The following is a 16,488-nucleotide window of genomic DNA, read 5'->3' as shown; positions in this document are numbered from 1 at the left end:
GAGCCTCATCAAGATGGCACAGCGCAGGAGAATGCGGGGAAGACGAAAGACCCTGGACCCAACTCGCTCGCAAATCTAAGCTCGTTGTGTTTCACGAAGACGGCTATAATTGTGAATCTTTGGGCGTTTGATGTCGGCCTCCGATGCGTCGAAGTCCTGGGGGCTGCTGGTCGCTGTCTCGGCACAGTGGTTGGGGTAACGCTTGGGCATGGGATCCGTCGACCCTCGCACGGTGACGCTCTCGATGTCCGCAGGCGCCAGAACCGGAACGCCCTCTCCATCGCGCCAAGGGGATTAGGCCATCTCCGAACGCCGCAAACGCAATGAGGCGTCACCAAGCCCCAGCTTTCCCAGATCGATATCGTTTGGTGGTCGCCGTCATTGGGTCGACGAGCGATGTTACAAACGCTGCATGACCGACCCATCTGGTGAAAAGGCATTGGCTGTACAACTCCAAGTTTTTGTGCTGCCCAGCGTCCATCGCGGCACATACCCTAAGGAGGGAGGGCGACTTTTTGTGGCAAAGTCCATCAGCCATTCAGTTGGTCGGTCAGATGGTCACCCAGTCCGGGTCTTCCGACGGCGCAGATGCTTCTAGGGGAATGACCGGAGTTGTCCAAGAAAATCCAAGATGACAGACGAGTGACCGTGCCGACCCTCCGTGTTGCTTCTCAAGGTTCCATGTTGTCGACCCATCAACGAATTTTTTGGTCCACCTCATTTTCACAGCGTTCAGTGCTTGCATTTCCCAGTCGGGCTTGATGGCTGACGCTGGACCCAGCGGGCAAGCCCTCCTCGGGTCGCTTCAGTTCCCTCCGCCCGCTGCATCGTTGTGCATCACAGTGGAGCGCTTGAACCTTCAACCCAAACCACACAAACCAGGCCCAGAAAACGCGACCCCACTCCCCCACCATCCTAGCCCACCTCATCCTTTCTTCCCCTGCAAGCCACCCAATCCGCGCAGTCTTCGCAACCAAACAAAAGCAGCTCCCGCTCCTGTCTTTCCCGGCTTGTTTAACCATTCACTTTCTGACCAACTCGTTGTCAAGAAACCCATCAACCTTTGCCGTTTCTTTTTGTCTTACAACACATCAAACACGGAAAATTGGTCCCCCCCCTCTTAGTGCCCTCCCGACGTCACTCGCTTACCACCCATCCGGCGATTACACCAGAACCGTCGCGGTGGTTGCCGTCTCTCGCCTCAAGCCAGAACTTGGTGGACGGCATCTGTCTCACTGACTACAACGTCTCGAGCTCACGACCGCTTTCTCTCCCCTTCTTTCGTCTGTTTTATGTCAACAGTCGCCATGGCCACTTTTATATAGCCACGTGCGGCTCTCACCGTTTTGGGAGGTCCATTGGGGATCTCTCGCTATCACCGTACCGTCTTGCCATCTCGTCAACCCCCTATCGACCTGCCTTCCCGAGAAGCCTTCCCCTTCGTGGTTTTTGATATTGGATCACTCTTGTCCGGCCGATCCGGACGCCAAGTCGTCGCTCCGCTGCGTGGGATATCCCGAACCCATCCTCCCTCTTTTCGACCTCATCTCATCCTTTGACCTCCGCATCGACCTGTTCGACACGTCTCTGGAACAGGAACATTCGTCATGTCGAAACGTGGCGGGCGGCAGTTCGACGAGGACGGCATGGAGGACGATCAGCAAGGCCGCCAGGGCGTTCGGGCCTCTCTCACCACCACCACCACCACCACCACCAGCACCCAATCCAGTTTGGAGCCATCGCCGCTGGTTCGGCCGGCGGATGGACAGCAGCATGGCAACGTCGATGACAACCCTCTGTTTCTCAGCACCGGCGACGACCGTCACCGGAGCCAGCCGGACCTCATCCATGACGTTTTCCATCCCCCACCCACCCCCCAACAGCTCGCTGATTCCATGCTCGATGCCGAGCGGGGCTTACCAGCAACGGGTCGCCCGGTCAATTTTGGAGTTGTCGTGCCGGGGGTGTACAGGAGTAGCTTCCCCAAGGCGGAGGACTACGGGTTCATTAAGGAGCTGAAGTTGAAGACCATCGTGTAAGCATCGGTTGTTTGTTGTTCGCAAGGCTTCTCGGCACGCTCGGCTGACACATCTCCCAGCACCCTGGTGCGTAAGGACTTCCCCGAGGGCTACAATGAATTCCTCGAGCGTAACGGCATCCGGCATGCCGTGTTCGACATGAAGGGGACAAAAAAGGAGAGCATCCCGATCACCACCATGAGATCGATCCTCAGCGTCGTTCTGGACCGCAGGAATCACCCCCTGCTGATCCACTGCAACCACGGCAAGGTGCGCTCGAGCTCTCGCAGCATTGGTTCAGGTTAGATGTTTTTGAACTAACGGTCTCGCGAACAGCACCGCACCGGTTGCGTAATCGGCATCGTCCGCAAGCTCTCGGGTTGGAACATCAGCAACATCATTCGCGAGTACTGCGCCTTTGCGGAACCCAAAGTCCGCGACTGCGACATTGACTACATCACCGCCTTCGAGCTGGGCAACATTTCGAACCTGTTCCGCGACTCCGATGCCGCCTCAACGACCCCGATCTCAAAGGTGATGTCGATGCTGTCGATCAAGACGAACAGCAGTACCGACATTGTATCCTTAGCCGCGCCCTTTCGGACCGGCCCGCTCTTCTTCGGCTACTCCCCATTCTTATCTCCCGGCTTCCTCCGCGCAACGGCCTTCTCCCTCGTCATCCTCGCTACATGGCTCGTCTCCGGGTGCATGCTTGCGAGGGAACGGGGTGTCGGGTGGTCTGACGCGGTGGAGGAGCTTCTGAACGAGGCAGCCGGGATAGATTAAGTTGGATGGTACTTGTTGAGGGAGAGAGAAAAGAAGTTGCCCGCTGCCGTTGTCCATGGGCTTCGCCGTACGGGAAAGCATGTTAAACGGCGGAGCAGATCTGCCCGGGCGTGTTTTCCCTGGTCTCTGAATCACCGGTGTGGATGATGATATGGAATGCCCTGTGCTTCCTCATTCGGTCATCGGAAAGGCACCCGATCACGAAGCCATCAAGGCAGGATGCAAGTGACAGCCCAGGGGTTAAACAGGGATATCCATTTACCCCCCCCCCCCCCCCCTTTCCCCTTTTTATTTTTTTTTTTTCCCCCTTAGGGGGGTGGGGCTTTTGCATCGAGTATTGGGCCAGGTTGGACAGATGCGCAAAGAGTCGCATGCATACAGACACAAACACAGAAAAAAACGGGAGGTAGGGAGACTATCAAGTGCTGAGACCGTCTCCTGGGCGTTGGTGGAATTGGTGTGTTTTTTCCTTGTCGTTTCCTTTTGTATTCTGATGTTGGGTTGCTATCGCCAGTTACAGAGCGGCTACTCGGGCAGTTTACATGTATGGTTTAATCGTGTCCGACTTCTTTTATATTTAGACTGGCCTCGTGATTGGGTGTGAATAAACGCTTTGATCTTGCCCTGCCTTTCCTGTCTTTTCGTCGCTACCATGCGCAGTGATCTATCTGGCAGACCGCTGTCGAGAACGACTTGGAGCTACAATAATGATAAGTGCCCGAGTTGCTGGGGTGACTGCATCAGCTTAGCGACTGAGGAGCTCGCAGAGGAGTGCATCCAACGATGGCGCTTTGGTGCCTGAGCCTGTAAGCTGGTGGATTTATCGTGATGCCCAACATGGCCTGTTGGTTCTGTCACTATTGGGTTGCATGGAGGATAGAGCCTGCATATAGTCATTGAGAGCTATAGTTACGCAGGCCTGCGTCGCTCACAGGGCAGGCCAATGGTTGGTGTCCAGGCTGGGAAAGTGAATTTGTGAGAGAGGTGTTTGCGGGGCAAATGGGCAAGGCCAAATCGAGATTTCATGGTAGGATGTGCGATATGGTATTTGGCTCTCTCTTTTTGCTGGTTCCCTCCTCTATTGCTTGAGTTGTCATTGACAGTGAAAAAAAAGGGTTTGTTTCCAAAGGCATCATAAAACCACCGCCAAACACCTCAAGCCTGACAGCATCGCCATGACCACTGGATTTCCCTCCGTACCCATCCCCATGATGATTCCCGGCCCAAACCTTGAGCGACCCAACCCATCCCGCTTCCTGCTCCCACGCCTGACCTCAATCCCGATAGATCCCCCACCGATTCAGCTCCCTCCTTTCTCTCTCCTCCTCCTCCCGATCTCCCGTCGCATACGTGTACAGCCCCGCCACGCAGTTCGCGGCCCCCACGCCCATGGCTACACCGCGAGCCACGCCGCGAGGCGAAACAAACCGTGCGAGTCCCGTCGGTGTCACCAATCCTCGCTTCGGTTTCCGCCGCCACGCCAGCAACGTGTACATGCCGCTCCAGGCGCCCCAGATCCCCGCGCCATCGGTCTTGAAGCCGGCCAGCGTGAGGTAGCTGCCAAAGATGAGCGGCGGGGTGAAGAGAAGCGGAAGGGTTTGCGGTGGACGGAGGTGCTGGGCGAGGATTAAGGTGGTGAGGGTCATTCCGGGGATGGCGGAGGCTGGTTTGCTGTTAGCTCATCCAGGTACGGTTTGGTGAGTATCATTGCGAGTGCTAGGGTCTGTTGGATGCAGTGAACGAGGTGATGGGGGACGGGCGAGCGCGACTTACTCCCCCAAGCTCGAAGCTGCCCTCTCAGGGTGACCGGTGGCGGAGCATCCTCTGGTGACGCCATTTCAAGATCCGGGAATGCCAGGCTCGTGGGAAATCAAAGCGAATTAACTTGAGCTTCTGTCTCCAGTTGCCTTCTGAGATGGCGACCCGGCGCGCTCCGACTTAAACGACCCGGGGGGGGGGGGGGGGTTTGAGTGACGTCGTGAGCCGGAGCTTATCGCTTATCGGCTTGGCTAGGCCAACGCGACTTTTTTTTCTTGGGTTGGATTGTCGTGGAAATGCACGGGATGAGAGGGCGCACGGACCACCCTTGGTGGGCATGCAAACCATCCCCATCCCCTGGCCACCTTGAAGAGCGACACAAGTCTCTGACAGCAGCGAGACAGGGACGGCCAACTATCGACAGATCGTTCGGCAATACGACCACCGCCATCCCGCGCGCACTCCAGGAATCGACTGTTCTTTCGTGCCCCGAGGGTTTTAATGTTTCTTTTTTGTTGAAATCTGCCTATTGCCGCCTCGTGGAAACCGGGGCGCTTTCATTTGCATCACTTGTGCGCCAGGATCGGTCGAGACCACCGTTGGCGTATCTAGCCTCGACGACACTTTCTCGAAGACCTATCGAACAAAAAAAGCACCCTGGACGGACAGGGCCATCAACTTTATCGCCGCGTTGGTGCCAAACTCTCGACACGACGCATTGACCGCGACAACTTTCACCAAGAATCGACGCTTCGTTCTTTGAGCCAGCCGCGCTCCCCGAACCGTCGTCAACGCCTACGGTCCGCTCAACTCACGAGTAGGGCACCATGCCCGACGCCTCCGCCTCCGGGGCCTCGACCGGCCAGAGTGGCTCCTCGGCGCGCAACCGGCGCGAGCACAACCAGGGCAACCAGGAGCGTAAGTACACACCAGAACAAAAGGCCGCCGTGCTACGGATCCGACGATGCAACCCGACCGCCTTCTACGAGATTCTAGAGCTTGAGAAGACATGTTCGGACGGCGAGATCAAGAAGGCCTACCGCAAGCTGTCGCTGTTGACGCACCCGGACAAGAACGGCCACGAGCACGCCGACGAGGCCTTCAAGATGGTCGCGCGCGCGTTCGGTGTGTTGGGAGATAAGGAGAAGCGAGAGAAGTACGACCGGTTTGGCACGGACCCGGATAGTCGCTTTGCCAGCGCCCAGGCGCAGGCCCAGGAGAATCCGTTTGCTGGGTTCGCCGGCCGGAGGGCGCATCCTGGGTTTGGCGGCGGCTGGGGCGAGGAGATGAGCCCGGAGGAGATGTTTGCGCGCTTCTTTAGCGCGGGCGGGTTGGGTGGATTTGGGGGCCCGTTTGCAGGTGGGTGATATTATGGGGGTGGTTTTTTTTTGTTTTCTCCCTCGGACATATGCTGACCGTCCCAGGCTTCGACGGCGGCCCGCAGTTCGTCTTCAACTTTGGCGGCCCCGGCATCCGAGTACACCAGTTCGGTGGACCCCGGCCGCGGATGCGACCACGTAACGCAAATCAGGAGGAGGAGGAACCGGCCAACTTCTGGAGCAACCTCGTGGGGCTTCTCCCCATCCTGCTGCTCTTTGCCTGGCCGATCCTGTCGTCCATCTTTTCGGCTCTGTTCACGTCGTCAACTCCTGCGACGCCGAGCATGGCGTTCGACGAGCCCAATCCGCCGCTGTACACGATGGAGCGCACCATGCCCAATTTTGGCGTCAAGTACTACGTCAATCCGGCCGACGTGCACTCGTACAGCCCGTCCAAGCTCTCGTCGCTCGACAAGCGGGCCGAGGTGGTGTTGGTGCAACAGCTGCGGATTCGTTGCGAGAATGAGATGGCGCACAAGCAGCAGCTGCGCAGCGCGGCTCAGGGGTGGTTCTTCCAGGACCCGGCCAAGATGGAGCTTGCCAATGCGATGGACATGCCGTCGTGTCGGAGGCTGAATTCGTTGGGGGTATAGGGAAGAGAATATGATAGGTTAATGTGAGGGTTCTCGGTTGCCACGGATGAGGATATGGCCATAGAGGTGACGCGTTGCGGTCTGGACTTTGTTGATTGCGTACACTCTGCAGGATTGCTGGCGTCGGAGGGCATTTGCATACAGCGTCTCATTTGATTTGTTGGCTGCGTCAACTTTATTGGTTTCTCTGCAAGTCCAACAAGTCGTCTTTTTGGGGTTGTCCCTGGAATGGCTCAAGTTGCTGGGACGACCTGATCGTCTGAACTTGATATCTCTCTCTCTCTCTCTCTCTCCGACAGGCCATCCGAGCGCCAAGGTCTCTACATCCCTTAAGATGCTTGCTGGAACACGAACCCTTTCCTTCGCATCCACCCTGTGCTCGGAGGCGTGGAGACGCGCAATCCTCCCCGCTGATGGCCTGCGGCACGCATCAAGGAACCATGTGGCAACGTCATCAACAGGACCCACCAAAAGTGTGGCTGCCTGTTGGGATGACGAGTCCCTCCGGGGCGAGGTGTGGCTTGATTGCGTCCGATTGGCCGCACCATCCCAGCGGACCCACGCGGCCGCCGCTGGCTTGCCTATGACGATGCAGGAGGGACGGTGTTGCAACATGCATGGACTTGGACCAACCTCACGGCGAGCAAAGTGGGTGGGTGACTTCAGCTACGACGGCTTGCTGGACACCACCAACGCCTCGTCCGGGTTTCCGCCTTTCAGCACCTCTCCAGACGCAAATACACCGGGAGGACAGAGACTGCTATTGAGTTTCGTACCATATCGAATTCCACTCAATGCTTCTGCTTGTACCGGCGTAGGGCCCAATCGATCCCCAGATTCGCATCGGCAGCCTGGCTCAGGCATATTCGCCATTCCTTCTGCCACTTGCACCTCTTTCCAAGCGCCCACCAAGCTCCCTCCTCGGCAGAAGCTTTCAGGCGCTCGCCGAGCAGCCCAAATGATGCAAATGCCTGGGTGTCCTTGTCTTTAGCCACAATAACGTTCAACACCCAGCTTCACGACTGCTGCGAACCCCACCAGGCGTTGAGGCCTCCGCGGCAAACCCTCCGTCGGTAACAGTGCGACGTGGACACCGAGACTCCTGTGCGACCGCAGGCACTCGCCGTTCCCCCACGAGGCTTGTTTCCTTGCTCCCGAACTTTTCTTTTGATCATATCGCGCACGCTTCCTCGACGCCAACCCTGCTCGTTCCAGCCTCATATCTGCTGCCGTCTCGTTCCCGACCCCGACACAATGGTCGCCCGGAAGCCGCTCCCTCAGTCGGCTTTCTTGGATCCGGCAGTTCCGCCGCAGGCGCGCGATGCGTGGTTGTCGTCGAGTAACACGGATGAGGGACAGGGGAGGAACACACAAGGAGAGAAACCCGTAGGGAGCGCAAATCGCCACGCGCTCAACGACGCCCCAGCGTCTCTGAGGCCTGCAGCCACCCACACCTCCGACTTTGCCAGCAACGAGTCGAGTATATGGGGCAATGATGGCTTCGCGCCGTCTCGAAACGCCGTTGATGCAAGCCAAGTGCCGCCGGCGCTTAGGCCGGGGAGCAGCAGCGGTGGCGGCGGAAACGTAACAGCTTTTGACCCGTCGGGCACCTCTTCCGCCCAAATACCGACCGTCCTCCGGACCGCCGTAAGCACACCAAAGCCCGAGACGAATCCGTTCAAGAGGAAAATGTCCCTCAGCCCACAATCGACGGGTGCAGCCCGGAGAGAGCCAGCCGAAGGCGCTGCTCCAACATCGGCGACTGCGCCTCTCGTGAACGAGTTTGAGCGGCTCAGCGTGCACGACACGGGCAGCACCAACCCTTGGCAGCCGGCCCTCGACGAGAGTCGAGCGGCCACCGTTGCGGCGGTTCCCCGGGTGCCTCTTGGCAACGAGGACTCGGCCCCGGACAATGTTTGGGCCTCGGCCCGGCCGTCCCGTCAGCCTTCCCCAGCAAGGGGCCCAACGGGCTCCCCCGCATTGGTGTCGTTACCCTCGGAAGGCTCGGCGATATGGGATGAGGTACCCAAGACAACCGGGCCGCCGCCGCCGCCGATGTTGATCACGACGGCGGACGAAGACTTGCTTGGGGATTCGCACGCGTGGGACGATCTAGGGGCACGGGATAAGGGGAAGGATGCTGCTCCACCACCGCCCGAGAAGGGTATTTCTGGTGCGGACGATTGGAATTTGATTGATATCGACGCGCGGCCAGCATCACCTTTGCAGCAGGGCGCGGGGGGGAACGCCGATGGAGGCAACGCATCGGGTGATCATACCAAGGAGGACAACGCGGCCAAATCCTTGCCGTCTCAGCAATCAGCGCCGTCGACACAGCCAAACGAACCGCCGCGGCCACCGCCACGATCGACCCCCGAACAGGCACCTCGGCTGTCGCCGCGTCCCGTGGACAAGTCGGAAACGTACCAGATCAAAAACATCACCTGGTACGACGCCACGGCAGCCAAGAACCCCAGGCAGTCGCCGATCCTCGTGCAAAACGCCAACGGCCCATGTCCCCTGTTGGCATTGGTCAACGCCCTCACGCTCACCACTCCTGTGGATCTGCCGAACACGGGGCTCCTCGATATATTGCGATCGCGAGAGCAGGTTAGCCTTGGGCTGCTGCTGGATGCCGTCCTCGAGGAGCTCATGCGCCGGACGCCGCCGGACGGGGTGCTGCCGGACATGACGGAACTGTACGACTTTTTGACGGGCCTGCACACGGGCATGAACGTCAATCCCCGCTTCCTTCCGACCGAACAGGTGGTCGAATCGTTCAAGCGGGAGTCGCGCACCGACAGCCTCCAGCCAACCGACAGCGTCGACAGGATCCCGGGAACCTTTGAGCACACCAAGGAAATGTCGCTTTATTCGACCTTTTGCGTCCCGCTTATCCACGGGTGGCTGCCCTCGCGCGACGAGCCGGTCTACGAGGCCTTTGCACGACACGCGGCGTCATATGAAGACGCGCAGAACCTGCTGTTCCGCGAGGAGGAGCTTGACGAGAAACTGTGCGACCCGCAGCGCGGTCTGAACGAGGAGGAGGAGCAGCTTTACCAGGATGTCATGACCATCAAGCAGTTCCTGGCCAGCTCGGCGACGCAGCTGACACCATTCGGCCTGGACGTTATCAAGCAGGCGATGAAGCCGGGGTCCGTGGCGATTCTCTTCCGGAACGACCACTTCTCGACGCTGTATCGGCATCCGCAAACGCTTGAACTGCTCACCCTCGTTACCGACGCCGGGTATGCTGGCCATGTTGAGGTCGTGTGGGAGTCGCTTGTCGACGTGACGGGCGAGAGCGCCGAGTTCTTTTCGGGCGACTTTCTCGTTGTGGGCGGTGCCTCGCACGGCGCCAACGCGGGAGCGAGCGGCCCAGCCGAGACCGCGGGGGGCGAGTGGGCCACGGTGCAAGGCCGCCGCGGCCGCACGCAACATGGGCGGCCGAACGATCCGTCGCCCGCGGCTACGTCACCGACAGGCCGGCCATCCCAACCGCCGATATCGCCCCAACACGAACAAGAAGACCGCGACCTTGCCCTGGCGCTCCAGCTCCAAGAAGAGGAGGACGCGCGCGCCCGCGCCGCTCAAGAACGCCGCCACCGCGAGAGCCTCCTTTCGGAGCGCTACATCGAGCAACAAGCGCGGGGCAACGCCAGGCGCAACCCCACAGGTCACCGCCGGTCTTCTCAATCCACGTCGTCCCTTACCAGCCCTGCAACGGGCCGGCGTCCAGCGCCGGGACCAACCCCTGCCCGGCCGGCGTCGGCATCTACATCCACGATCCCCGCCACGGGAACCACCGCTTCCAGCCGTCCCAGGCCGACGACGCAAACCGTGCGGTCGCTGCTCCCGCCTCTCGCCCCGTCCGAGTCGAATTCGTCAGGGAGAAGCCGTGGAGGAGCAGGAGCAGGAGCAGGGGCAGGAGCAGCGCCGGTCGCAACATCCAGAACGACAAGGACAGCCGCGGTGGGGAGCTTTGTCACCCACCGCCCCGCCGACGAAGGCCTCGACGACGCACCGCCAAGCTACGAGCAGGCGGCGAAGCAGAGACCGTATGTCCCACCACAGGGACATCCGAGCCATCCTGCCGCGCCGCCGGCGGCGGTTGGGCCGGGACAGCAACAGCCTCAGGGATTCGGACGTGGTAGTACTACTGGTGGCGGCGGGAGACCTCCCGCTCAGACACAGGGCCAGGCCCCGCCTCAACAGCAGGTGCCGTATCCACCGCAGCACCACCACCACCAGCAGCAGCAGCAGCAACGGCCGATGGGGTTGAGGAGGGGGGTGCCCCCACCTGTGGGGACCGGAACGTCAGGAAGTGGCGGTAGCGTTGGGGAAGGAAAGGAGAAGTGCATTATGATGTGATGTTTAGAGGCCTGAGAAGGGGGGTTTGAAGGGATGGGAAAGGAGGGCATTTGTATGGCATGACGTGACGAGCAACATGAAAGGAAATGAACTGTTTTATGGGTCTTTGCTGCTTGCCAGCAGCGGGTTGGCGTTAGGCTTGGTTACCGAATCAGCATGGGTTTCATCCATGAAGCGTTGGAAAACCACCGGAAACACCGCGTTCTGTGTCATATTCACCGTACAATGTTTGGGATGTTGTAAGGGGGTTGGAAGCAGTGCTGATGTGTGGAGCAATGAGAAAAGCGGGTGTGGCCATTATAAGGCTTGTGTCAGCCATGGTTCTGGTACATACGGCCATACCCACAAGAAAGCACGGGATCCCGTCCGCTCTCCCCTAGTTAAGCTTGTGAGGGCTCGAGTAGTAGTTGGGTCGGTGACGACCAGCGAATGCCGGGTGCTGTATGTTTTTTATGACCTTTTTCTCCCCCAACAAGACACTTTTCCCTTTTACGTTGTCAATTTTGTTTTTCTTTCTTTTTTTTTTCTTTTAATCAACTGACTGTCCTTGGAGTGCCTTGGGGATAAGCATCTCTTTGAAGTTGGTCAGGGGAAGGCAAGGATCTCTGTGTATTGATCCAAACTCTTGGCGTGGCCGAGGCAACGGCATCCGCTAATAATAACCATTCGCCGGTCCAAATGGACACTTGACATCATGGCCATATTCATACACAGTGTAATTCGTTATTCGTTACCTACCTACCTAGACAAAATCCACGGCTTCCGCCTCACCCGATCGTCTTACACGGTCAACCCAACGTGCCGATCGAGGTACCGTGCGACAGCCACCCATCATCGGGAGAGAGGAGAGGTGGTTTGATGGATTCGATCTTGATCGCGTCTCTTTCCCCCTCCATTGTTTGTTTCGTATCCTCGGGCTTTGCGCCAACTTGAAGCAACGCTTGCAGCTGAGATTTGTGGGCTTTTCAGCCGTTTGTCTCACAGAGCACCGTCTTGATCAAATCGGTTCGCGGGACGCCTCGCTCCAGGATTCGCCCGTGAAGATCGCGCGATACGCAGTGGTTATCCATTGGACAGGTTCAACCTGCTCCTGGGACGCTGTGAAACCCCATCAACAAGCTCAAAGCCGTTGCAGTTCGGCTGGCGTACCCACGCCAACCACAGCCTCGTCAGCAAAAGGTTGAAGCATGGGCTCCATCACGACCACGGACGGGCTCGTCCCCAATTGGTTCCCGCCCAACCGCGAGAACTACGACCGCATCGTCTTCCTCTGGAAGTTGTACCCCTTGGTCCGTTCCTCCTATATTCCCTAACCCCCTTCCCCCCCCCCCCCTTTTTTTTTTTTTTTTTTTTGAAAAAATACAACCAAGCCAACTAACCTGCCCTTCCTCCTCTCCCCCTCCCTTCGATAGGTCGCCTCCCTCCAATGGCTCGTCTCGTGGTACGGCATGGGCAAGACGTCGGTGCCCTCGTCGCGCCTTAACATCCCCGGCCGCATCGCCTGGTTCACCATGGAGATACCGGGCGTCCTGACCCTGCTCTACAACATGCGCGCCCTCGCCGCGCAGGTGCCCGCCGGCGAGGACGGGCTGCCCTACCAAAACAAGGTCCTCGCCGCCCTCTTCGTGCTGCACTACGCCTACCGCGCCGTCCTGTACCCGCTCCTGCAGCCCTCCATGTCGCCCATCCACGCGCTCGTCTGGGCCCTGGCCGCCGCGTTCCAGGTGGCCAACGGCGTCGCGCTCGGCGGCTGGCTCGGCGCCTACGGCCCGACCACGCAGGCCGACTGGCGCGCCCGGCAGCACGGGCCCTGGTCGCCGGGCCAGTTCGCCCTCGGCCTCGCCGTGTTTTACGTCGGCCTGGCGGGCAACTACTACCACGACGAGGAGCTGCGCGAGATCCGGCGGAGGGCGGGCAGGCGGGCGGCGGCGGCGGCGGCCAAGGACGGCGCGAGCCGCGAGGCGGCCCCGGGCCAGGCCCCGAAGCGGAACCCCGTGGACAAGCACTACGAGCTCCCCAACGCCGGCCTCTTCCGCGTCGTCCTCTACCCGCACTACCTCCTCGAATGGGTCGAGTGGTTCGGGTTCTGGATGGCGGCCGGGTGGGGGTGCGTGCCCGCGCGGTGCTTCGTCCTGAACGAGGTGTTCTCGATGCTCCCTCGCGCGGTGAGGGGGAGGAAGTGGTACGCGGAGCGGTTTGGCGAGGACAAGATCCGGGGGAGGTGGGCTGTGATCCCCGGCGTTGTTTAGCGTCTTTGCGTCGACGAGATGAGGTTGACGAGGTGGTTCATGCGCGGCGTGGACAGGGAAGCGCCGAAGGAAGGGGTGGCGATGGCGGGTGAGAGGCGGCGGAGTAGGGAGCTGGACGCCATGGATCAAGCAAAGCTGGAAGCGTGAGAGAGAGGGGCCGAACAGCTCGACGATGATGGCCTTGGAATGGGCCCCAAGAATACTCTTTTTCTCTACTAATAGAGATCTGACCGGCCAATGCCCTCAATGTACATGCCGAATCCCTCTACATCGCAAGCCCAAAGCAGAGACGTCTAGACGGCTTGCCGCCCAAGCACCATACCCCGTCGCTCAGACCTCATCATGACAAAGTTGGGATGCATCATATCAAATCTAGGGAAACAAATGAGACGTGTACATACATCGCTGGTTGGTGAGGTACGCTGGTGGACCTCTCCCGACAAGCTCAACCCAATAAAAAAAAAAAAAAAAAACAAAAAGCAAACGCCGCCCATGCCGCTCGCTCGTTTCAAGTCAACCCGATGGTGATGCTAGGTATCCTCGAATTCGCGCGACATCTTTATAACCCTAACCACCCATGCTAGAAACCCACCAAGCCTTCCTCCTTAATCGTTCTTCTTCCTCTTCTCCCCCTCCCTCGGCGCAGCCGGCGGCGGCGGCGCAGGCGGGCTCCCCGGCCCGGCGCCGTCGCCGTCCTGCCCGGCTCCGCCGAGGGGCGGAATGCTGATCCCCGGCTCGATGCTCTCGTTCGGCTTCGGCACCGCCATGGGGCCGGGCGGCACCGCGATCCGGCCCTCGAGCTTCTCGCCGCGCAGCACCTTCTCAACTTCGTTGCGATCGAGCGTCTCGTACTCGACGAGCGCCTTGGCGAGCAGGTCGAGCTCTTTCCGCTTGGACAGCAGCAGGGCGCGGGCGCGCGCGTAGCTTTCGTCCAGGACCTTCTTCACCTCGGCCTCGACCATGGCGCGGGTTTCGGACGAGAGACGCTCGTACTTGCGGAGATACTCGACGGGACCGAGGCGCTCCGACATGCCGAGCTGGGCGACCATTTGCCAGGCGGTGCGGGTGGCCGAGTCGAGATCCTGGGATCCGGTTAGCATGCGCGTGAAGCGGGGGAGGACGCTCGAGCGTCCGAAAACAAGGCTCACCTGGCTGACGCCGCTCGTGACAAACTCGTTTCCGTAGACAATCTCCTCGGCCACCTTGCCGCCCATGGCGCGGTCGATAAGGCCGAGGTAGTCACGGACCGAGTACGAGTACTTGTCCATGGTGGGCAGGAAGGCGGTGTGACCCAGGCTGCTACCGCGGGGCAGGACCGTCACCTTGTACAGCTCACCGGCGGTGTCCTTGGAGTAGTAGGCGACAAGGGCGTGGCCGGCCTCGTGGTAGGCCGTCATTTCCTTCTCCTTGGGGGTGATGACCATGCTGCGCTTCTCGGCGCCCATGAGAATCTTGTCCTTGGCCCACTCAAAGTGGCATTGCATGACGGCCGACGCCTTCTCCTTGCTGGCGTGGATGGCGGCCTGGTTGACAATGTTCTCGAGGTCGGCGCCCGACATGCCCGAGGTGCGGGCGGCGATGGCCTCGATGTTGACGTCGTCGCCCATCTTGATCTTCTTGGCGTGGTGGTTGAGGATGGCGATGCGGCCGCGCACGTCGGGCAGGTTCACGACGACGTGGCGGTCAAAACGGCCGGGACGGGTCAGGGCCTTGTCGAGGGACTCGGGGAAGTTGGTGGCGCCGATCAGGATGACGCCGCTGTTCTGGGCGAAGCCGTCCATCTCGGTGAGCAGCTGGTTCAGGGTCTGGCGAACGTAGGTGGCATCGCGGGAGTTGCGGCGGCCGCCGATGGCGTCGAGCTCGTCGATGAAGATGATCGAAGGGGCCTTGGCCTTGGCGGCGTTGAAGAGCTCGCGAACGCGCTTGGCGCCCACGCCCACGTAGATTTCGTCGAACTCGCTGCCGGACATGTAGAAGAAGGGCACCCCCGCCTCGCCGGCGACGGCGCGGGCCAGGAGCGTCTTGCCGGTGCCGGGGGGACCGACAAGCAGGACGCCCTTGGGCAGCTTGCCGCCGAGGTTGCTGAACTTTTCGGGGTTGCGCAGGAAGTCGACAAGCTCTTGGAGCTCCTCCTTGGCCTCGTCGCAGCCGTGCACGTCCGAGAAGCGCGCCTTTTGGCTCTCGGCCTTGGCGTCGATGCCGTCCACCTTGTTGGGCCGCTTGATCGTGGTCATGCCTTCGACGACCATGGTCACGAGCACCAAGCTAAGATACGCGCAGAGACCGAACCAGAGAAGAAACTTGATCCAACGAAGAGCCGAGGTGCCAAAGGTTTCGTCCACGATGACATGCAGCGGGCCGTTCTTGGAGCCGCTGGGTCCCGTCGAGAAGGCCACGTTACCGCCGGCCCGGTGGGCGGCGACGGCCTGGCCGACGGCTTGCAGCTTGGAGGCACCGAGGCCGGAAGCAGCGGAAGCAGCGGCGTCGGTCTGGGCGGCGGCGGCGGGGGAAGAGGCGCCCATCATGGCGAGGGCTCTCTGGTAGGCCTCGTCGCAAGCCTCGTTGGTGGCAAACCGACCAGATTGATACCGTTCGATGATGATGGCGGGCATGTTGGCCTTGAGAAGGAGCTGATAGAACGAGTTTTGGGCTGTGGCGCTGTTGGGGTTGCGGTTGGCGGCGGCCTCGCGGTTGGCCAAGAGGTCGCGCGAGACGCCGCCGGTACCGAAGCGGCGCGCCGGGGGGTTCCGAGAGGAGGACAGGGGCGTGATCCAGGTGAGCTTTTGAATGCGACTCGGGTGGTAGGTGCTCATGGAGCGCAGGCCGGGGAGAGGGGACCAGGGGCGAGGGTTCAGGGCGGCACGCGAGCCGCACAGGAGCGGGTTCGCCATGACGAGCGAGCGGGGAGACGCCGACGCGAGTTCCGAGAGGATGTTGGACGGGCGGGCAGGAGCATGGCCGTCGCAGAAGGACGGCGGCGCGGCGGCGCGGAGGAAGCCGGGGAGTTGGACCTTGGACGGGGTGGGCTGCGCGGGGCCATGGCTGAGGGGTTCGGACGACCGAGAGGCCGAAGGAGACGAGCGTCGAAGAGGATTCGGTAACGGAGGAGGAGGAGGAGCTGCGGACGGTCCTCTCAGGGGAACCAACAGAGAGTTGGCGACCGACGGCCACAGCTCCTTTGCTGCCGAGGCAATGCTCTGGAGGGGGAGGGGGAGGGGGAGGGATGGATGTCAGCGGTTTTGGTTGCATGCATGCGAGAGAAAAGACGACGAAAAAAAAACTCACCGGCAGCCCACTTGCGTGGAAAGCCATGTCGTGGAGCGGCAATGCCCGC

At 60.3% G+C, this 16,488-nt stretch overlaps 6 protein-coding genes across 6 annotated transcripts; 4 read left to right on the top strand and 2 right to left on the bottom strand.

Annotated features, from left to right (window-relative positions):
- Positions 1-1,607: 1,607 nt before the first annotated feature.
- Positions 1,608-2,804, top strand: VTJ83DRAFT_6404 (uncharacterized protein; the record flags this gene model as incomplete). The annotated part of the gene is made up of 3 exons (XM_071013112.1): positions 1,608-2,035; positions 2,099-2,288; positions 2,355-2,804. The coding sequence occupies 3 exons, from the start codon at positions 1,608-1,610 to the stop codon at positions 2,802-2,804; spliced, it is 1,068 nt and encodes a 355-aa protein (XP_070864031.1).
- Positions 2,805-4,078: 1,274 nt separating this feature from the next.
- VTJ83DRAFT_6403 (uncharacterized protein) lies at positions 4,079-4,641 on the bottom strand (the record flags this gene model as incomplete). The annotated part of the gene is made up of 2 exons (XM_071013111.1): positions 4,079-4,467; positions 4,578-4,641. The coding sequence occupies 2 exons, from the start codon at positions 4,639-4,641 to the stop codon at positions 4,079-4,081; spliced, it is 453 nt and encodes a 150-aa protein (XP_070864030.1).
- Positions 4,642-5,389: 748 nt separating this feature from the next.
- On the top strand, positions 5,390-6,534 carry VTJ83DRAFT_6402 (uncharacterized protein; the record flags this gene model as incomplete). Its single annotated transcript, XM_071013110.1, has 2 exons — positions 5,390-5,921; positions 5,987-6,534. 2 exons carry the CDS (start codon positions 5,390-5,392, stop codon positions 6,532-6,534), a joined length of 1,080 nt encoding a protein of 359 aa, XP_070864029.1.
- A 1,254-nt stretch (positions 6,535-7,788) lies between these two features.
- On the top strand, positions 7,789-10,905 carry VTJ83DRAFT_6401 (uncharacterized protein; the record flags this gene model as incomplete). The annotated part of the gene is made up of 1 exon (XM_071013109.1): positions 7,789-10,905. One exon carries the CDS (start codon positions 7,789-7,791, stop codon positions 10,903-10,905), a length of 3,117 nt encoding a protein of 1,038 aa, XP_070864028.1.
- Positions 10,906-12,092: 1,187 nt separating this feature from the next.
- Positions 12,093-13,154, top strand: VTJ83DRAFT_6400 (uncharacterized protein; the record flags this gene model as incomplete). The annotated part of the gene is made up of 2 exons (XM_071013108.1): positions 12,093-12,194; positions 12,318-13,154. 2 exons carry the CDS (start codon positions 12,093-12,095, stop codon positions 13,152-13,154), a joined length of 939 nt encoding a protein of 312 aa, XP_070864027.1.
- A 605-nt stretch (positions 13,155-13,759) lies between these two features.
- Positions 13,760-16,466, bottom strand: VTJ83DRAFT_6399 (uncharacterized protein; the record flags this gene model as incomplete). Its single annotated transcript, XM_071013105.1, has 3 exons — positions 13,760-14,236; positions 14,303-16,351; positions 16,440-16,466. 3 exons carry the CDS (start codon positions 16,464-16,466, stop codon positions 13,760-13,762), a joined length of 2,553 nt encoding a protein of 850 aa, XP_070864026.1.
- Positions 16,467-16,488: the final 22 nt, after the last annotated feature.

The sequence above is a fragment of the Remersonia thermophila genome, chromosome 6 (genome assembly GCF_042764415.1).
Source record: "Remersonia thermophila strain ATCC 22073 chromosome 6, whole genome shotgun sequence".
NCBI lineage: Eukaryota > Fungi > Ascomycota > Sordariomycetes > Sordariales > Chaetomiaceae > Remersonia > Remersonia thermophila.
The sequence above is the reverse complement of the archived record's forward strand: the minus strand, read 5'-3'. Positions and strand labels throughout refer to the sequence as shown.